At 48.7% G+C, this 19,636-nt stretch overlaps 1 protein-coding gene across 1 annotated transcript in view; it reads right to left on the reverse strand.

The window, feature by feature from the left end:
* Window positions 1-691: 691 nt before the first annotated feature.
* Window positions 692-19,636, reverse strand: part of SLC7A8 (solute carrier family 7 member 8) — a 44,510-nt gene continuing 25,565 nt past the window's right edge. Inside the window, exons 4-11 of the mRNA XM_081968883.1 lie at window positions 10,436-10,561; window positions 8,679-8,832; window positions 8,453-8,576; window positions 8,252-8,355; window positions 5,525-5,621; window positions 4,264-4,413; window positions 2,435-2,612; window positions 692-1,318 (exon numbers count right to left, since the gene is read on the reverse strand). Coding sequence (XP_081825009.1) covers window positions 1,179-1,318; window positions 2,435-2,612; window positions 4,264-4,413; window positions 5,525-5,621; window positions 8,252-8,355; window positions 8,453-8,576; window positions 8,679-8,832; window positions 10,436-10,561 — 1,073 coding nt within the window. The 3' untranslated portion in view covers window positions 692-1,178. The remainder of the gene's footprint in view (window positions 1,319-2,434; window positions 2,613-4,263; window positions 4,414-5,524; window positions 5,622-8,251; window positions 8,356-8,452; window positions 8,577-8,678; window positions 8,833-10,435; window positions 10,562-19,636) is intronic.

Consider the following 19,636-nt stretch of genomic DNA (forward strand, 5'->3'; position numbering starts at 1 on the left):
TTGTGTTTCTCAACCATGGCAGCTTTCTGATAGGGGGACTTCAACTCCCAGAATTCCTCAGCCGGCCTCACATTTCCCAATAATGGCAGCTTTCTGATCAGCGGACTTCAACTCCCAGCATTCCCTAGCCAGCCTTGTGTTTCTCAACCATGGCAGCTTTCTGATAGGGGGACTTCAACTCCCAGAATTCCCTATCCGGCCTTGTGTTTCTCAACCATGGCAGCTTTCTGATAGGGGGACTTCAACTCCCAGAATTCCTCAGCCGGCCTCACATTTCTCAATAATGGCAGCTTTCTGATCAGCGGACTTCAACTCCCAGCATTCCCTAGCTAAGGAATGCTGGGAGTTGAAGTCCACCTATTTAAAAAGCCGCTAAGTTGGAACAATGTTGTTCTAACCTAACCCGAGTCCAGTCTCTCTAAAAAACACACTGCAGCCCAAGATCCTGTTGTTTTTATCTCGGCTTCCACGGGCACCGTGACAGCTGGCGTGCCGCAATCGTTGCCGAGGTGGCACGGAGCCCAAACTTAAACGACAGTTTCTCAATCGGGGCTGACTCATCCCGATGGGGGACTTGGGCTGCCTCCAGGGACAGGCACTTAGCAAGATGAGATGATGTTTCATCACTCAAAAAGAATCAGAATAAGAATTTAAATTTTTTAAAAAAACCAGCCAGGAAGCGATCCGGATGGCGCGTGGCGTTTAATTTATTACATCCAAAACAAAAGAGGGAGGAAACACCACCACCCCTCCCCAAAAACCGTAAGAGAGAAAAATGAAGGGCACCGATTCCAGCTGAGGTTCCACCACCACCCCTTAAAATATTTCTCGACACCCCCCTCCCCAAAAATATATATATATATATAAGGCAGCAACAAAAGATACTCCCCCAAAATATGGGACGAGAGGCAGGAAGTGGGGCGCCAGCTCTCTTAAGGGTGGCCCCACCCTTCTCCAGCCCATCGGGAGGCACTGGAAACGGATATTGTGTGTGTGTGTGTGTGTGTGTGTGTGTGTGTGTGTACCCCAGACCCTGGGGAAAGGAGTGTGTATATTGGGGAGGGGTCGACCGCCCCCTCTCCCAACAGGTCCAGCTCCGGCCGATGGGAGCAGACGAACTCTATCTAGTGGCTAAGACCCAGCGGAGTCCATAGTTGGCGATATTCCTTCCGTGTGGCTCACTTCTGGGGCGTGGCCAGCCCGCACATGGGCTCCAGCTGTTCTTTGGTGTCTTTGCTGAGGTCGTCCTCCGCCTCCTCGGCATCCATCTTGGGGTACACGACCACGCAGAGCTTCTGCCCCACCCGAGTGATCCCATCTGGAAGAACAAAAGCGCTGGGTAAAGAGGACGGCCGGAGTGGTCGGCGGGCGCTTTCCTTGCCGACGTCTCGTGAACCCAACTAGGGAACATCATCAGTGCTAGATGGGGAGGTTTGTGGAGTGAAGGGGGGAGGAGGAGGAGGAGGAGGAGGAGGAGGAGGAGGAGGAGGAGGAGGAGGAGGAGGAGGAGGAGGAGGAGGAGGACTGCGGGGTCCTCCGTGCTCTCTGAGATTGGTTGTTTCCCTGCAGATGTCTCGTGACCCAACTAGGGAACATCATCAGTACTGAAAGGGAGGGAGGTTTGTGGAGTGAAGGGGAAAGGAGGAGGAAGAGGCATGTGGGGTCCTTGGTAGTCTGTGAATTGGTGGTTTTCTTGCAGGTGTCTCATTACCAAGCAAGAGGACATCATCAATGCTAGAAGGGAGGGAGGTTTGTGGAGTGAGGAGGGAGAGGAGGAGGAGGAGGAGGAGGAGGAGGAGGAGGAGGAGGAGGAGGAGGAGGAGGAGGAGGAGGAGGAGGAGGAGGAGGAGGAGGAGGAAGAGGAGGAAGAATGTGGAGTCCTCGGTGCTCTCTATGCTTGGTTAACTTCTTGCAGACATTTCATGACCCAACTAGGTAACCTCATCAAGGGCTAGAAGGGAGTGGGACTTGCTTTTCGTTTATATACTTCTGGCTTGTGTCCTGTCAGTGTGGATGGTCAACCCACCAGTATATAAACAGAGAGCCAACCCCACTCTTGCTTTGCACTGATGAGGTTACCGAGTTGGGTCATGAAACGTCTGCAAGAAAGCCACCATTCTCAGAGAGCACCAAGGACGCCGTAGTCCTCCTCCTCCTCCTCCTCCGCTTCCCCTTCACAATCCTCCCTCCTTTCTAACACGGATGACATTCTCTAACTATCAAGAGGGCACCAAGGACCTCCCCCCTCCCCACCCCTCAGTTCAACCCCGAACTACAAATATTCTATACAATACAATACAATAATACAATACAATAGTAGAGTTGGAAGGGACCTTGGAGGTCTTCTAGTCCAACCTCTAGAGCAAAAAGCCCCCGTCTTTGGCCTATCCCAGCCCTCCCTGTCTTGGGGTGAGGGTGGGGGCACAATACTCACCGACCAGGCTGTGGAAGGACGGGGGCTTGTTCTCCCAATGGACGCCCAGGAAGTAGACGGGTACTCCCGTCAACATGATGGCTAGGCCGATGCCACAGACCAAGGGTTCCGAATACAAGCTGAAGACCAAGAGGAAGGCCCAGAAGAGCAGGTAGATGATGGGGAAGAACAGACTCACCTGTGGGGGGGAAAAGAAATGGGTTGGACCTAAACCGTAACATCATCATCTTTTAACGACCCCCATCATCCCTTGTGGGGAGGAGTCTGGGCAACTGAATGGAGATAGCAGGGTATTTACTGGCCGGATGCCCTTCCCTGTTACCAATCCGGAGTTTTGTTCAGTAGATATAGTCTCATTGGGCCCAGAGAGAGAAATATCTGCCTCTACCTAGGATTGAACTCCCAGCCTCCTGATTGTGGGGAGATTATCTATCTATCTATCTATCTATCTATCTATCTATCTATCTATCTATCTATCATCTATCTATCTATCTATCTATCTATCTATCTATCTATCTATCTATCATCTATTTACCTACCTACCTACCTACCTACCTACCTACCTACCTATCACCATCTATCTATCATCTATCTATCTATCTATCTATCTATCTATCTATCATCTATCTATCTATCTATCTATCTATCTATCATCTATCTATCATCTATTTACCTACCTACCTACCTACCTACCTACCTACCTACCTACCTACCTATCACCATCTATCTATCATCTATCTATCTATCTATCTATCTATCTATCTATCTATCTATCATCTATCTATCTATCTATCTATCTATCTATCTATCTATCTATCATCTATCTATCTATCTATTTATCTATCTATTTATCTATCTATCATCATCCATCTATCTATATCCATCAGTATGCTCCCTCCCATATATATATGTTAACCTCCCAAAACTAAACCTCTAGTTTCACGGTCTGCTTTTCTATAACCTGGCATTGCCCGGGTATTTATTTAAAGGGGGGAAATGTCCGGACCAAACGTAATTTCTAATGTTCGATTTTCCCCCTTACCAGAGGGAGCCCCCTAGTGGAGTACTGTGAAGCCATTACCAGGGCAACTCCATTGCTCTGTACAGTAGAAACCATTTTACGGCAGTACAGTAGAATTCATTTTAAGGCACAACAGGCTGTATCTTAACAGAACACACAGCCCGAGGGGTGTTAGAGGTGTCTTACCCCCCATAATATTTTTCTCCAGAGGGTAAGTCATCTGTGTACCAAGTTTGGTTGAAATTGCTCGAGGCGTTCCAGAGTTATGCTGGAACACACACACAAACAGACACACAGCCGTTTATATTTATATAGACTAAGGCTGTCGAAAAAAATAGGAACATTTGAGGTCAACCACGATCAATATGGCTCTGATAAATGCTAAAATGTTTTCTGCCGGGTATCAATTATTAACTTCTCGGGTACGTCTACCAGTCCAATGAGCAGAGTTTTCGTTCCATGAGGATGGACTCCAGCATGAGTTCGAAAGCTTGGAAGGCTAAGCTGCTGATCCCGGTGACCGACCCCGATTGGATCTTGCAAATAGCCAGAGTTGAAACGGAGAAATTGACTGTTCTCAAAGCGGAGACATTGACCATGCTCAACAAGGGGAAATGACCCCATTCGAAGCAGAGAACTTGACTGCGCTGGAAACGGAGAAATTGATCACACTTGAAAGGAAGAAATTGACCACAGTAGAAGCACTGAAATTGACCATACCCAGGTTCCCCAAAAAAGGAAATTAGGTACAAAAATGAAGAGTGAACGAGTGATCAAAAGCAAAGTCACGTCTCGGGAAGGTTCTTACCTTGATCGGACGAGGCCGATGGGGTTCGCGAAAGCGGAGCACGACCTGCCCCGCCACTGTCACTCCGTAGAAGAGGTAGTTGATGAAACCGACGTAATTGATCAGCGTATAGATGTCACTTGTGACCAGCATAAGCAAGGTGGACAGGCACTGCCAGAGACAACATAAAGTCGTTTAAACGACTGACAGAAGTGGACAATTCTCCCACAACAGCCAACCACATCAGTGTTTGTCAACCTCGGCTTGAAGAGGGGTGGACTTCAATTCCCAGAACCCCCCAGTCAGCTCGATAAGCTGCAGGGGGTTGCCGCTGTGACTACGTAGGACGGATAGGGAAGAAGCCAACCGCCAAACTCATTGGTAGCTTCACATTGCAAGGAATAAGGACATACATTCCATTTTGCAGCTATTCAGATTGTTGGCCAAGCCGGTACAAAAACAGCCTGAGAAATTATTGAAACCTGGGAAACAGAACCCTTGGCAGTCAGCGGGAGTGCTGATTGACCACCCGCTTATCAAGGACTTAGGAAGTTTGCTGGCTGGCGAATTCTGGGAGTTGAAGTCCACCCATCTTCAAGCCTCCAAGGTAGACAAACACCACATGTTCTCATTGGATCCCACCCGCATGGGATCTCCCCAGATCTCCCCACCTGCTCTGACTGAGGCTTCCCGAGAGCAGGAAGCAAACCCCTTGTCCCGACAAAAAACCCTTTTATTTATTTACGGTGAATTCTGCTCCTTCGCATCCAGCAAAGTCTTTCAAGGGAGGATTTACAGTCACCGACCTTATCTGGCTTGGAGATCTGCCAGGGCGATATCTACACAACTTGGCAAGGAGTCTCGGGGAGTCACGAACCAATGAAGCGAACTAATGGTCTCCTGCAAACTCCACTCCCCTTTGCTCCCTCTTTTATTTCCTCTGGGAGGGGCCATTCCACGTCCACCTGTGGCCTTACTCCCAAGTCAACCCCTGTTCCTTAGCTGTTCCCTTCGTCTGGCCACTCTGCGCATGCGCACACTGGGAACAGGCTCCAGCTGTTCTTCTGCCTCACTGATGTCTGACTCCGAAGGCAGCTGATAACTGGCATACGGCCCTGGCCCCCTCTCTGCCTCCAACACAGAGTCCTCGTCCGAGCCTTCCCCAGATTCCAGGACTGGCCCAGGTTCCTCCCCAACCCTCCTCACTGTCCGAATCTGCTACTAGCTCTTCTGGCCGCTGGCGGGACACAACACCACCCTTGTTTCTCTACCGATGACTCACGGTGAAAAGTAGAGCAGGTATCGGAGTGCACCTTCGGATGTGAATCATGGCCAAGACACTGGGGAGATGCCCTTCGCGGGCGCCAGCGAAAAAGAGCCTAGGGAGGAAGGAAAAACAATGTCGCGAAAGCAAACAATAGCAAGCGGAGGCAGGTACGATTTGGCGTGGTTTATAATCTGCCCCGAAGACGTTCCGTGTTTTGAACACAGCTCATTCATGCCCTTCTTTGGTTGAAGTAATTTAAAGGCAGCGGCCTCCCCGAGACAGCTCGCGGAGATAAAAACCGCCCAAGCAGACAGCATCGACAACGAAGGCATCGCCCCAGGGTGCTAAAATCAGAGATCCGATTCTCTTTCGTAACGCCGCTCTGAGCAATTAAATCTCATTCGGGGGAAAGAAGAAGGAATACAGATCTCGTGCAGACTTACGAGGGCCATCGGGAGGGAAATCTTGCTCGAAAAGCAGTGCAGTCATTAAGCAGATCAGCAGGTTAGAATAGAATTAGAATTAGAATTAGAATAGAATGAATTAGAATGGAATGGAATGGAATAGAATAGAATAGAATGGAATGGAATGGAATGGAATGGAATAGGAATAGGAATAGGAATAGGAATAGAACAGAATAACAGTGTTGGAAGGGACCTTGGAGGTCTTCTAGTCCAACCCCCTGCTTAGGCAGGAAACCCTACACCACTTCAGACAAATGGTTATGCAACATCTTCTTAAAAACATCGAGTGTTGGAGCATTCACAACTTCTAGAGGCAAGTTGTTCCACTGATTAATTGTTCTGTCAGGAAGTTTCTCCTCAGTTCTAAGTTGCTTCTCTCCTTGATTAGTTTCCACCCATTGCTTCTTGTTCTGTCCTCAGGTGCCTTGAGAATAGCTTGACTCCCTCTTCTTTGGGGCAACCCCTGAGATATTGGAAGGCTGCTGTCATGTCTCCCCTAGTCCTTCTTTCTATTAAACTAGACATACCCAGTTCCTGCAACCTCTTTGTTGCTCTTCTCTGCACTTTTTCTAGAGTCCCCACATCTTTTTTTACAGTGTGGTGACCCAAACTGGATGCAGTACTCCAAGTGTGGCCTTACTAAGGCTTTATAGTGTGGTATTAAGGATATCTCCCTTGATCTTGATTGTATCCCTCTGTTAATGCAATTTAGGATTGCATTGGCTTTTTTGGCTGTCGCTGCACACGGCTGGCTCATAATTTAACTGCTTGTCCACCAGGACTCCGAGATCCCTCTCACAGTGACCGCTATTAAGCCAGGTTTCACCCAGTCTCTGGGTGTCCTTTGGGTTTTTCTTGCCTAAGTGTAGGACTTGACTTTCCTCTACATTGAGTGTTATTTTGTTAGAGAGGGCCCAGGGTTCGAGTCTGGGAAGATCCATCTGGATCTTGAGCCTATCATCTAGGACAGCGATGGCAAACCTTTTTTGGCTCACGTGCCATAAGGGGTGGGGAGCACAGGGGGGGTCGTGCGCGGGCATGCCGCACCCATAATGCAATGTGCGACCCCCCCCAGTGCGCATGCACGCATCAGAGGCGCTCCCCACCATTTTTCCATGCTTTTTTCGCCCTCCCCAGACTCCAGAGGCTTTTCAGGAGCCTGGGGAGGGCGAAAACAGCCTCCGCCGCCCTCCCGGAGGCTCTCCGGAGGCTTCAGGGACCTTCAGGAGGCTTCCCTGAAGCCTCCGGAAGACTAAAAAGGACCCTAAGTCACTTAGGGGGGGGGAGGCTCTTTTTGCCTTCCCCATGCTCCTATAAAGCCTCTGGAGCCTGGGGAGGGCGAAAAATGGCTTTAAAAAAGGCTTAACATGGGGCTTCCCTTGGGACGCGCCCGAAGACTACAGCTAGTCCAGAACGCAGCCGCGCGGGCCATCATGGGGAGTACTAGGTACTCCCACGTAACACCTCTCCTGCGTGAGCTGCACTGGCTGCCTGTGGTTTTTCGCGTGCGTTTCAAGGTGTTGATTACCATCTTCAAAGCGCTCCATGGCACAGGACCTAGCTATCTGCGGGATCGCACCCTGCCGCACACATCCCTGCGACCGATTTGCTCTCACAGGGAGGGACTTCTCCTGGTGCCGTCCACCAGGCAATGCCAACGGGCGACGCCTAGGTGTAGGGCCTTCTCTATGATGGGCCCAACCCTCTGGAATGACCTCCCCCCCCCCCGACATTAGAACCACCACCGACTTCCGCTCCTTCCGACAAAAACTGAAGACTCACCTGTTTCGATTAGCTGGCCTGGCACACTCATAGCTTTTACCTCCTGGCAGATATATTTTAATTGGTATTTTTGGGGAACCATTTTAAATTTAACTCTTTGGGGTATTTTTTAGGGGTCTTTTTAAAGATTGTATTTTAAATACTTTACTTTAATGTACAGTTCTTTTAACCTCCTCCATCTAAGTATTTAAGTATTTAACTATTTATGTATTTAAATATCTAAGTACTGATTTATCTATGTATCTTTTATGTATTGACTGTACACCGCCCCGAGTCCCTTTTGGGAGAGGGGGCGGTCTATAAATATGAATAAAAGTAAAGTAAAGTTAATTGGCAAATGGCTCGGTGTGCCACCTGTGGCACGCATGCCATATTACGTTCGCCATCCCGGATCGAGGGTGTTGGCTATTCCCGCCGAGCTTAGTATCGTCTGCAAATTGTACTGTGATCAAAGTCGGGAAATCCGCCCTGTCGGTTAGAGGTCAGGTCTACTCACCTGGAGGAAGTAAAGAGGGAGCCGTTGACCCCTCCAAAGGTGGAGAGGGCCACCGAGATGGGCATGATCCAAGCCATCACACCTAAGAGCTTCTCCCCAAATGTCTGCGAGAGAAAAAAAACACCGAGGAGACGTTAGAAGGGGTTCAGTTCTCCGGGCGGGAAGCAAAGAGGGGTTTGAACGTCGTTTATGGAGACTCACCACCGCGACAGCGTTGGAGGCCAGAAGCTCCTGAGGAGACATGGCCGTGACGTAGGCCACGTTGGCGAAGACGTAGACGAAGGTCACCAGGGGAATGGAGATAAAAATGGCACGAGGCAAGTTCCTGTGGAGGAGGGGAAGAGTTGAGGTGGCGGAATGGTGGAGCGGAGACCGAGGTGGGCCTTCTTCGTCTCCCGCACCCACCCAGGGGAGGCTTTTCACTCACTTGTGCGGGTCCACCAACTCTTCGGTGACGTAGTTGAGGAAGTTCCAGCCGCCGTAAGCAAAGGAACCTTGCAAGAAGGCCAGGGCGACGAGCCCCACGTTGGGCGTTTGAAAGAACTCGAAGGCATTTTTGGGTTCCAGCCAGAAGTACTCTCCTACAGCAAGGACACACCGAAGAACACATCCTCAGCCATTAATACAATACAATACAATACAATACAATAGCAGAGTTGGAAGGGACCTTGGAGGTCCTCTAGTCCAACCCCCTGCCTAGGCAGGAAACCCTATACCGTTTCAGACAGATAGCTATCCAACATCTTCTTAAAGACTTCCAGTGTTGGGGCATTCACAACTTCTGGAGGCAACTTCTGTTCCACTGATTCATTGTTCTAACTGTCAGGAAATGTCAGTTCTAAGTTGCTTCTCTCCTTGATTAGTTTCCACCCATTGCTTCTTGTTCTACCCTCAGGAGCCTTGGAGAATAGTTTGACTCCCTCTTCTTTGTGGCAACCCCTGAGATATTGGAAGACTGCTATCATGTCTCCCCTAGTCCTTCTTTCTATTAAACTAGACCTACCCAGTTCCTGCAACCGTTCTTCATATGTTTTAGTCTCCAGTCCCCTAATCCTCTTTGTTGCTCTTCTCTGCACTCTTTATAGAGTCTCCACATCTTTTCTACATCATAAAAAAATTTCCCATCCTCCACAGGAACATTATGGGAGTCTCTTCTCTTCAATCCCCCCTTCCCAAACCAGGTATATTATCCCATTCTCCTCCTTCCCCCTGGGCAGGAAACCAGTCCACCCATTCCAAAATGGCACCCATGTCCCCCCGTTTATACCTTTGCAACCTCTTCATCACCAATGATGATGAAGAAGAAGAAATACAGAATACAAGAGTGGGAAGGGGCCTCCAAGGTCTTCTAGTCCAACCCTCTGCTCAAACAGGAGACCCGACATCAGAGGTCACCCACCTGGCCACTTTACGACTTGTGGACTTCAACTCCCAGAATTCTTCACCTAGCATTCTGGGAGTTGAAGTCCACGAGTCGTGAAGCGGCCAACATTAGAAGCCCTCATTTTATGACCTATGGACTTCAACTCCCAGAATTCCTCACCTAGCATTCTGGGAGTTGAAGTCCACGAGTCGTGAAGCGGCCAAGGTTGGAAATCTGCACTTTGTGACTTGTGGACTTCAACTCCCAGAATTCCTCATCTGGCATTCTGGGAGTTGAAGTCCACAAATCTTAAACAGGACAAGGTTGAAAACCCCCATTTTACGACTTGTGGACTTCAACTCCCAGAATTCCTCATCTGGCATTCTGGGAGTTGAAGCCAATGAATCGTAAAGAGGCCGAGGTTGGAAACCCCCATTTTACAATCTGTGGACTTCAACTCCCAGAATTCCTCACCTAGCATTCTGGGAGTTGAAGTCCACGAGTCGTGAAGCGGCTAAGGTTGGAAACTCCCATTTTACAATTTGTGGACTTCAACTCCCAGAATTCCTCATCTGGCATTCTGGGAGTTGAAGTCCACAAATCTTAAATAGGCCAAGGTTTGAAACCCGCATTTTACGACTTGTGGACTTCAACTCCCAGAATTCCTCAGCCAGCGTTCTGGGAGTTGAAGTCCACCAAGTCGTAAAGTCCGATCCCATTCCAGGCCAACGGCTGTCCGGTCTCTTCTTTAAAATCTCCAGCGATTTGAGCCCCCACAAACCTCGGAAACAATCCGCTCGGTTGCATCCGAGAGGTCTCACCTTTGCAAATTTGCACAATTCCCATGATAATGATCAAGGCCAGAGCCAACAGCTTCCCGGCGGTGAAGATATCCTGGACCCGGGTAGCCCAGCGGACGCTGGCACAGTTCACCCACGTCAGGAGCACTGCGGAGAAGCAAAAAGCGAAGAAGGCATCACGAGGGAGCTCACCTCCTCCGAACCCAACCCGATACTTTTCAACCCAAACGGTTTCCTACTCGTGAGTCGAAAAAACCAAGTCAGGAACATCCCTGAGAACATTGGATTGAGATAAGATGCTGGCATCTCTTGTAGATGACAGATGAACGGAGTTGGGAAGGGACCTTGGAGGTCATCTAGTCCAACCCCACCCACCCCACTCAATCAGGATAACCCTACGCCATTTCCGACAGACGGCAGCCCCGGTCTCTTCTTAAAAGCCTCCAGGGATGAAGCTCCCACAATTTCTGAATAACAGAATAATAACAGAGCTGGAAGGGACCTTGGAGGTCATCTAGTCCAACCCCCTGCTCAAGCAGGAGACCCTACATTTCTGACAGAAGGCAGTCCAGTCTCTTACAATACAAATAGAATGGAATGGAATGAATGGGATAGGATAGGAATAGGATGGGATGGGATGGGATGGGATGGGATAGGATAGGAATGGATAGGAATAGGAATAGGAATAGGAATAGAATAGAAAATAGAATGGAATGGAATGGGATGAATGGGATAGGAATAGGATGGGATGGGATGGGATAGGAATGGATAGGAATAGGATAGGAATAAGAATAGGAATAGGAATAGAATAGAATAGAAAATAGAATGGAATGGAATGGGATGAATGGGATAGGAATAGGATGGGATGGGATGGGATAGGATAGGATAGGATAGGAATGGATAGGATAGGATAGGATAGGAATAGGAATAGGAATAGGAATAGAATAGAAAATAGAATGGAATGGAATGAATGGGATAGGATAGGAATAGGATGGGATGGGATGGGATGGGATAGGATAGAATAGGATAGGATAGGAATGGATAGGATAGGATAGGATAGGAATGGATAGGATAGGAATAGGAATAGGAATAGGAATAGGAATAGAATAGAAATTTGCGTCGGAGGCAAAGAGGGGGACGACAGTTATCAGCTGCCTTCGGAGTCAGACATCAGTGAAGCAGAAGAACAGCTGGAGCCTGTTCCCAGTGAGCGCATGCGCAGAGCAGCCAGACGAAGGGAACAGCTAAAGAACAGGGGTCGACTTGGGAGTAAGGCCACAGGTGGACAAGGAACGGCCCCTCCCAGAGGAAATAAAAGAGGGAGCGCCAGGGGAGTGGAGTTTGCAGGAGACCATTAGTTCGCTTCATCGGTTCATGACTCTCCGAGACTCCTTGCCAAGTTTTGCGGAGATCATCCTGGCAGCTCTCCAAGCCAGATAAGGTCTGTGACCGTAAATCCTCCTTTGAAAGACTTTGCTGGATGGGAATGAGCAGAATTCCCAGTCAATTAATAAAAGGGTTTGCTTTTTTTTGTTGTTGGAACAAGGAGTTTGCTTCCTGCTCTCGGGAAGCCTCGGTCAGGACCATGAGTTTCCATGCAACTGCTTGGAGGTCAGTGACCTGCCGTGAAGGCCGTAACCCGAGGTTAAATCTCACCGTCCCGGGCATATGGAAAGAAAAGACCAAAGGACCTTCAAAGGTGGCTTGCTGTGCCCGTCCTCCGAGGATACGAAAACAGCAGCAGAGAAAGCAATGACCTATTTGGCCCAAGGCCACCGGCCGCGTGGAAAACATCCCGTCTGCAGATGGGATGACCTCTGGGCTCATGTGCGCAAACAGGGGCCATCTGAGATGGATCAACAGAAACTCAAACTCTTGCGTCACTCCCGGGGAAACAGGGAAGACCAAGCGGCAACAAGCCACGGCTTGTGCCTTCTGGACGCCTTTCGACCATGCCGGGAAGGGAGAGATTAGCCAGAGGTGAAATGCAGGGGGAGATTCCCCAGCTTTTTGAAGCTCGGTGTAAACTTTTCTCAGCATATAGGATAGGATAGGATAGGTTAGGATAGGATAGAATAGAATAGGATAGAATAGGATAGAATTGGATAGGATAGGATAGGATAGGATAGGATAGGATAGAATTGAATAGGATAGGATAGGATAGGTTAGGATACGATAGAATTGGATAGGATAAGATAGGATAGGATTGGATAGAATAGAATTGGATAGAATAGGATAGGATAGAATTGGATAGGATAAGATAGGATTGGATAGGATTGGATTGGATAGGAAAGGATAGAATTGGATAAAATAGGATAGGATAGGATAGGATAGGAATAGAATTGGATAGGATAGGATACGGGGGGTGGAATAGAATTGGATAGGATAGGGTAGGATAGAATAGGATAGGATAGGATAGAATTGGATAGGAGAGGATGGGATGGAATAGAATTGGATAGGATAGGATAGGATTGGATAGAATAGAATAGGATAGGATAGAATAGAATTGGATACGATAGGATAGGATTGGATAGAATAGAATTGGATAGAATAGGATAGGATAGGATTGGATAGGATTGGATAGGATTGGATAGGATTGGATAGGATAGGATTGGATAGGAAAGGATAGAATTGGATAAAATAGGATAGGATAGGATAGAATTGGATAGGATAGGATAGGGGGTGGAATAGAATTGGATAGGATAGGATAGAATTGGGTAGGATAGGATAGGATAGAATAGGATAGGATAGGAATAGAATAGAATAATAGAGTTGAAAGGGACCTTGGAGGTCTTCTAGTCCAACCCCCTGCCTAGACAGGAAACCCTTCACCACTTCAGACAAGTGGCTATCCAACATCTTCTTGAATATATAATTAATAATCCTCTAGTGGCAGGAAGGGAAGAGGAGCTAAGGAGCCTCTTGATGCGGGTGAAGGAGGAGAGTGCAAAACCTGACTTGAAACTCAACATTAAGACAACTAAGATCATGGCATCCGGCCCTCTGGCAAATAGAGGGGGAAGAAATGGAGGTCGTGACAGATTTGATTGTCCTGGGCTCCAAGATCAAGATGGGGACTGCAGCCAAGAAATTAAAAGAGGCTTGCTCCTGGGGAAGAAAGAGATGGCAAATCTAGACAGCATCCTAAGAAGCAGAGACATCACCCCGCCAACGAAAGTGTGCATAGTCAAAGCTCTGGTTTTCCCAGTTGCAATGGGTGGCTGTGAAAGTGGGACCATAATGATGGCTGAGCGCCAAAGAATGGAGGCCTTTGAACTCTGGTGCTGGAGAAGACTCCTGTGAGTCCCTTGGACTGCAAGGCCACCCAACCGGTCAGTCCCAGAGGAGATCCACCCTGACTGCTCTTTAGAAGGCCAGATCCTGAAGAGGAAACTCAAATATTTTGGCCACCTAAGGAGAAAGGAGGACTCACTGGAGAAGAGCCTCATGCTGGGAAAGACTGAGGGCAAAAGAAGAAGAAGGGGACGGCAGAGAAGGAGGTGGCTGGATGGAGTCACCAAAGCAGTCGGCGTGAGCTTCAATGGACGATGGTAGAGGACAGAACGGCCTGGAGGAATGCTGTCTATGGGGTCGCGTTGGGTTGGACACAACTTCGCAACTAACAACAACAAAAACATATAATTTTTGCCCCCCCCCCCCATAAGATGCATGGAAATCTGACGTTCGGGGACTCCTCGACTTGCAACGATTCATTTAGTGACCGTCCGATGTGATGGCAGCACTGGGAAGAAGGGACCGATGAGTGTTTTTCGCACCGATGACCTTTGCAGCCTTCCCATGGTCACGTGATCAAAATTCGGAGGGCACTGAGTCATATTTACGACGGTCGTCGTGTCCCTGGGTCACGTGATCCTCCTTTTGCGACCTTCTGACAGGCACCGTCCATGGGGAAGGCAGATTCACCGAACAACTGTTTTGCCAGCTTAACAACTGCCGGGATTCACTTAACAATTGGGGGAAGAAAGGTGGGGAAATGGGGCAAAGCTCACTTAACGACTGTCTCGCTTAGCAACATGAATTTTGGGCTCCGTTGGGGTTGGAAGTCGAGAATTATCTGTGTGCTCCCATATATGGAAAACTCTCTTCCTGATGGAGCAGTATTGTTCAAATTTAGCCACTTGAAGAAGGGTGGACTTCAACTCCCATAATCCCCCCAGACTGGCTGAAGGATTCTGGGAGTTGAAGTCCACCCACCTTCGTCCCATCCCTCAGTGTTGTGTGAGATTTAGGAAAAACTGAAGGATAGGACGACGGCAGGGGCGGACTTCAACTCCCAGCATCCTTCAGCCAGTCTGGCTGGTTAGGGGATTCTGGGAGTTGAAGTCCACCCCTCTTCAAGGGCTAAGATTGAGAAACACTGAGGGATAAGACGAAGGCAGAAGAGGGGTAGACTTCAACTCCCAGAATCCTTCAGCCAGCCTGGCTGATTGGAGGATTCTGGGAGTTGAAGTCTACCCCTCTTCAGGGGCTAAGATTGAGAAATACTGAGGGATAGGATGAAGGCGGAAGAGTGTTGGACTTCAACTCCCATAATTCCCTCAGAGTGGCTGAAGGATTCTGGGAATTGAAGTCCACCTACCTTCGTCCTATCCCTCAGTGTTGCTTGAGATTTAGGAAAAACCGAGGGACAGGACGAAGGCAGAAAAGGGGAGGACTTCAACTCCCAGAATCCTTCAGTCAACTTTCCTGCCTGGGGGATTCTGGGAGTTGAAGTCCATCCCTCTTCAAGGACTAGGATTGATAAACACTGAGGGATAGGACGAAGGTGGAAGAAGGGAGAACTTCAGCTCCCAGAAGCCTTCAGCCACCTTTGCTTCCTGAGGGATTCTGGGAGCTGAAGTCCACCTCTCTTCAAGGGCCAAGATTGAGAAAAGCTGAAGGATAGGACGAAAGCAGAAGCGGGGTGGACTTCAACTCCCAGACTCCTTCAGCCAGGCTTGTTGGCTAGAGGATTCTGGGAGTTGAAGTCCACCCTTCTTCAAGGGCCAAGATTGAGAAATACTGAGATATTCTGGACTGCCTCCAAGCACTGGGTCAGGACGAAGGCGGAGCCCGAAAGACACAAAGATAGGTTGCGTGTGGCCAAGTTTTTGTTTCCGCTTCTCTTGTTTTGCGACGTTGGGCTTTGTGAAACTTATGACGAGCTGCCCCAGAATTGTGGGCGGTTAGTCAAGTCTAATCAATCAATCAACTTCTCAGTGCCTTGATTTTGTAACCGTCTCAGTTCACAACGAGCAAAGGAAAATGAGGATTGGAGGGCCATTTCGGAGGGTCGTAGCGAAGAGCGAAGCCACGATGTCATCGAATGAATGATGTCATCAGACTTGGTGACATCACTTCCTCTCCCTTCCTAAGGGATTTTAATCATATGATTTTTTTCGGGCTTTTAAATCAATATAATTGGTACAGGGTGTCTTCAGTCTCTTTCAAGAAGGGACTGGATTGCCATCTGTCAGAAATGGCGTCTCCTGCTTGGACGGGGGGGTTGGACTAGATGACCCACAAGGTCCCTTCCAACTCTGTTATTCTATTCCAGTTTCGAATATACCGATATATACTCGAAAACTAGCCTCTAAGACCCTTGTTGATGCATGAGTATAAGTAGTCCTCGACGTATGGCCACAAGTTCCATCGTATAAGCAAGACAGTTGCTAAGTGCGTTTTGTCCTGTTTTACGACCTCCCTTGACACGGTTGTTAAGTGAATCCCTGCATTTCTTAAGCTAGTAACAGGGCCGTGAAGCGAATCTGTCTCCCCTATGGACTTCACTGGTTAGAAGGATGCCAAAGGGGATCCCAGCTCCCTGGGACCCTGAAACGGTCGTAAATCCGAGTCAACTGCCAAGAATTTTGATCACGTGACCACGCTGCGAGTGTGAAAAGCAGTCGCTTTTTAAAGCGCCTTCTTTGTGCCTTTTCCTTTCCGTGTTTGTTTATTTTCTCTAAAGGCTCTCAATTTTTAAAAAAATATTGACTTTTAAAGCAGGAACTCATAAATATTGTGTCCTCCTAGCACAATATTGCAAAATGAAACAATTGTCAGAGGAGGAAACGAAACCACGTTTCACCCAGCGGCTTCGCGTCACATCGCTCCACCGGAAAAAAAAATATGTTATTTTTTCTCCTAGCTTCTCAGACCAAACAATTCATTCCTGCCACAAGTTTGATGTCCTCATGAAAACGGGAAGCTTTGCTAAAGGGATACCGTAAGTAGAAGCGGCGGGTTTCACATTGTGTTACCTTCTGCGCATCCGCCTGGGATTCCATGCATTTGCTTGGCTTGCGCGCGGGCCTTCTGGGCATGGACTCAACCTCAAAAACATGCCTAAATTGGACGGCATTTCTGCTACCGGTTCGGGCGAACCGGTTCGGGCGAACCGGTTCGGGCGAACCGGTTCGGGCGAACCGGTTCGAACCGGCTGAATATCATCTCTGGTAGGTAGCACTCGTCTTACGATCACAACAGCCCCCCATTTCCATTTGCAAAGGGAGATGGTTGCTAAGTGAGCTTTGTCTCCTGTTAGGACCTATGGCGCCACAATTGCGAAGTTGCGGAGCTGCTAACACCGTTGTTAAGCGAATCTGGCTTCCCGCATTAACTTTGCTTGTCCGAAGATCGCCAAAGGGGATCCCTGGACCCCGGGATGTGGCCACCGTCATAACTATGAGTCAGTTGCGGAGCTGCTAACACCGTTGTTAAGCGAATCTGGCTTCCCGCATTAACTCTGCTTGTCCGAAGATCGCCAAAGGGGATCCCTGGACCCCGGGATGTGGCCACCGTCATAACTATGAGTCGGTTGCGGAGCTGCTAACACCGTTGTTAAGCGAATCTGGCTTCCCGCATTAACTTTGCTTGTCCGAAGATCGCCAAAGGGGATCCCTGGACCCCGGGATGTGGCCACCGTCATAACTACGAGTCCGTTGCCAAGCGCCTGAATTTTGATCCCGTGACCACGTAGCGTGCAACGATCCCAATGGTAATACATCCCTTTTTTTTCGGCGTCGTTGCAACTTCAAACCGTCACTAAATGAATGGTTGTAAATTGAGGACCTTGGATCTAAGCGGGGGACGGAATACATCACACAACTGTAATCAGGGTTTGCTTAGTTTCAATGAAAGGGAATCCTGGCGGCAGACAAACCACCATTTATGGTTTGGTGTGTTTACCAGCCTAACCAGGGGTGGGATTCAGCCGGTTCGGATCGGTTCCGGTGAACTGGTTCGCTCCGATGATCGACTTTAAAGTTTAAAGGCTACCATGGTTTGCGTTTCAAGTTTAATTTTAAATTCTAATTTAAATCTCCACTTCCTGCATTTTCCTCCTTGCGTGTGTGTGTGGGGGGGGAAGGGTTGAACCAACAGGGAGGGGGGGGGGCAGGTCGTGGCCAAGCTTTGTAGATGAAGAGGAAATGGGAACTCTGCCTGCTGAGTTGGCGTCCCGTTTCTGGCAATCGGGCCACCAAATCAGCACGTTCCAAAACAGGAAATGCAGAGCGTGACAGAAAAAGCTTTTGCGGAGAGGCCGATTGGGAAGTGAAAAAGCAGCGGAGCTAAAGTCCTTCAGATGAGAAGAATAGAAGGGACCTTCTCCATCTTGTCCACTTTAAAGATGGGTGGACCTCAACTCCCAGAATTCCCCAGCCAGCCTTGAGAAAGGCAAGCCTGACTAGAGAATTCTGGGAGTTGAAGTCCACCCATCGTAAACGTCGCCAAGATGGAGCTGTTCAAGATGGACTGGGGAATGCTGGGAGTTGAAGTCCACCCATCGGGAAGTCACCATGGTTGAGCTATATAAAGTTGACTGGGGAATTCTGGGATGAGTTGAAGTCCAGTCCAGTCCACCCATCTAAAAGTCGCCACGGTTGAGAAACACAAGGCTGACTGGGGAGTTCTGGGACTTGAAGTCCCCCCCATCTTAAAAATCACCAAGATTGAAATGCATACAGTTGATTAGGGGATTCTGGGTGTTGTAGTCCACCTATCTAAAAGTCGTCAAGGTTGAAAAACACAAGGCTGACAGGGGAATTCTGGGAGCTGAAGTCCACCCATCGGAAAGTCATCAAGATGGAGCTACATAAAGTTGACTGGGGAATTCTGGGACTTGAAGTCCACACATCGGAAAGTCACCAAGGTTGAATTACGCAAGGCTGACTGGGGAATTCTGGGAGCTGAAGTCCATCCATCTAAAAGTCACTGATTGAACTACACAAGGTTGACTGGGGAATTCTGGGATTTGAAGTCCACACATCGGAAAGTCAGCAAGATTGAGTTACGCGAGGCTGACTGGGGAATTCTGGGAGTTGAAGTCCACCCAGCTTAAAGTCGCCAAAATTGAGACACTCTTGCCATAGGGTTGTCGAGGGTCTCCTTTTCCAGGGGCAAAACCACGGGGAGGGGAACAGGTGAGATTCAAGCAAGATTCATGTTATGCCATCCCTAGCACAGGCCTCTACCTGGGTAGTCGATAAAAATCTCCTTTTGGAGATCAGGAAGTCCCAGGACGGGAGTTTTTCCTGCTGAATAGATCCTGCCGGTGGATTTCAGCACCTCAAAGTTGATCTGGGCAAAACAGACCATTTGCAACGAAACTCTAGGAAGATAGCCGTGTTTCCCCGAAAATAAGACAGGGCCTTATTTTCTTTTAAACACCCTCCCCCCAAATAAGCGCTTGGCCTTATTTTCGGGGAGGTCTTATTATTTTTGAAGTTTAGGAGACAGAAAGCAGGGTCACCTCTTGGCTGCTGCTGTGTTGCAATATTTTTGGGGAGGGCTTATTTTCGGAGAAGGTCTTATTATCCGGGGAGGTCTTATTTTGGGTAAAACAGGGTACTTTTCCAAGAATCAGCTGGTTAGAATCTACCATGTTTCTCTGAAAATAAGCCAGGGTCTTATTTTCTTTTCACCCCCCCCCGAACTAAGCGCTTGGGCTTATTTTCGGGGAGGTCTTATTTTCGGAGATAGAGGGGTAGCTTTCCAGGAATCAGCTGGTTAGAATCTAGCAATCTTCTCCAGATCCCAGCAAGATTATAATCCCAGGGGATTATTCTCCCCCCCCCCCAAAAAAAAACCCCACACTGATCTCCTCTAAGTAGATCGTCTTTCTCCGTATCCTTGGCAGTCACAAGGTTGGAACCCAGCCCGGCCGGGCTCCGAATTTTGGAAGCGACCCCGGAAGAGAAGGTGGGGCCGCAAAAACCTCTT

This window comes from Natrix helvetica, assembly GCF_964273705.1.
Source record: "Natrix helvetica genome assembly, chromosome: W".
Taxonomy (NCBI): Eukaryota; Metazoa; Chordata; class Lepidosauria; order Squamata; family Natricidae; genus Natrix; species Natrix helvetica.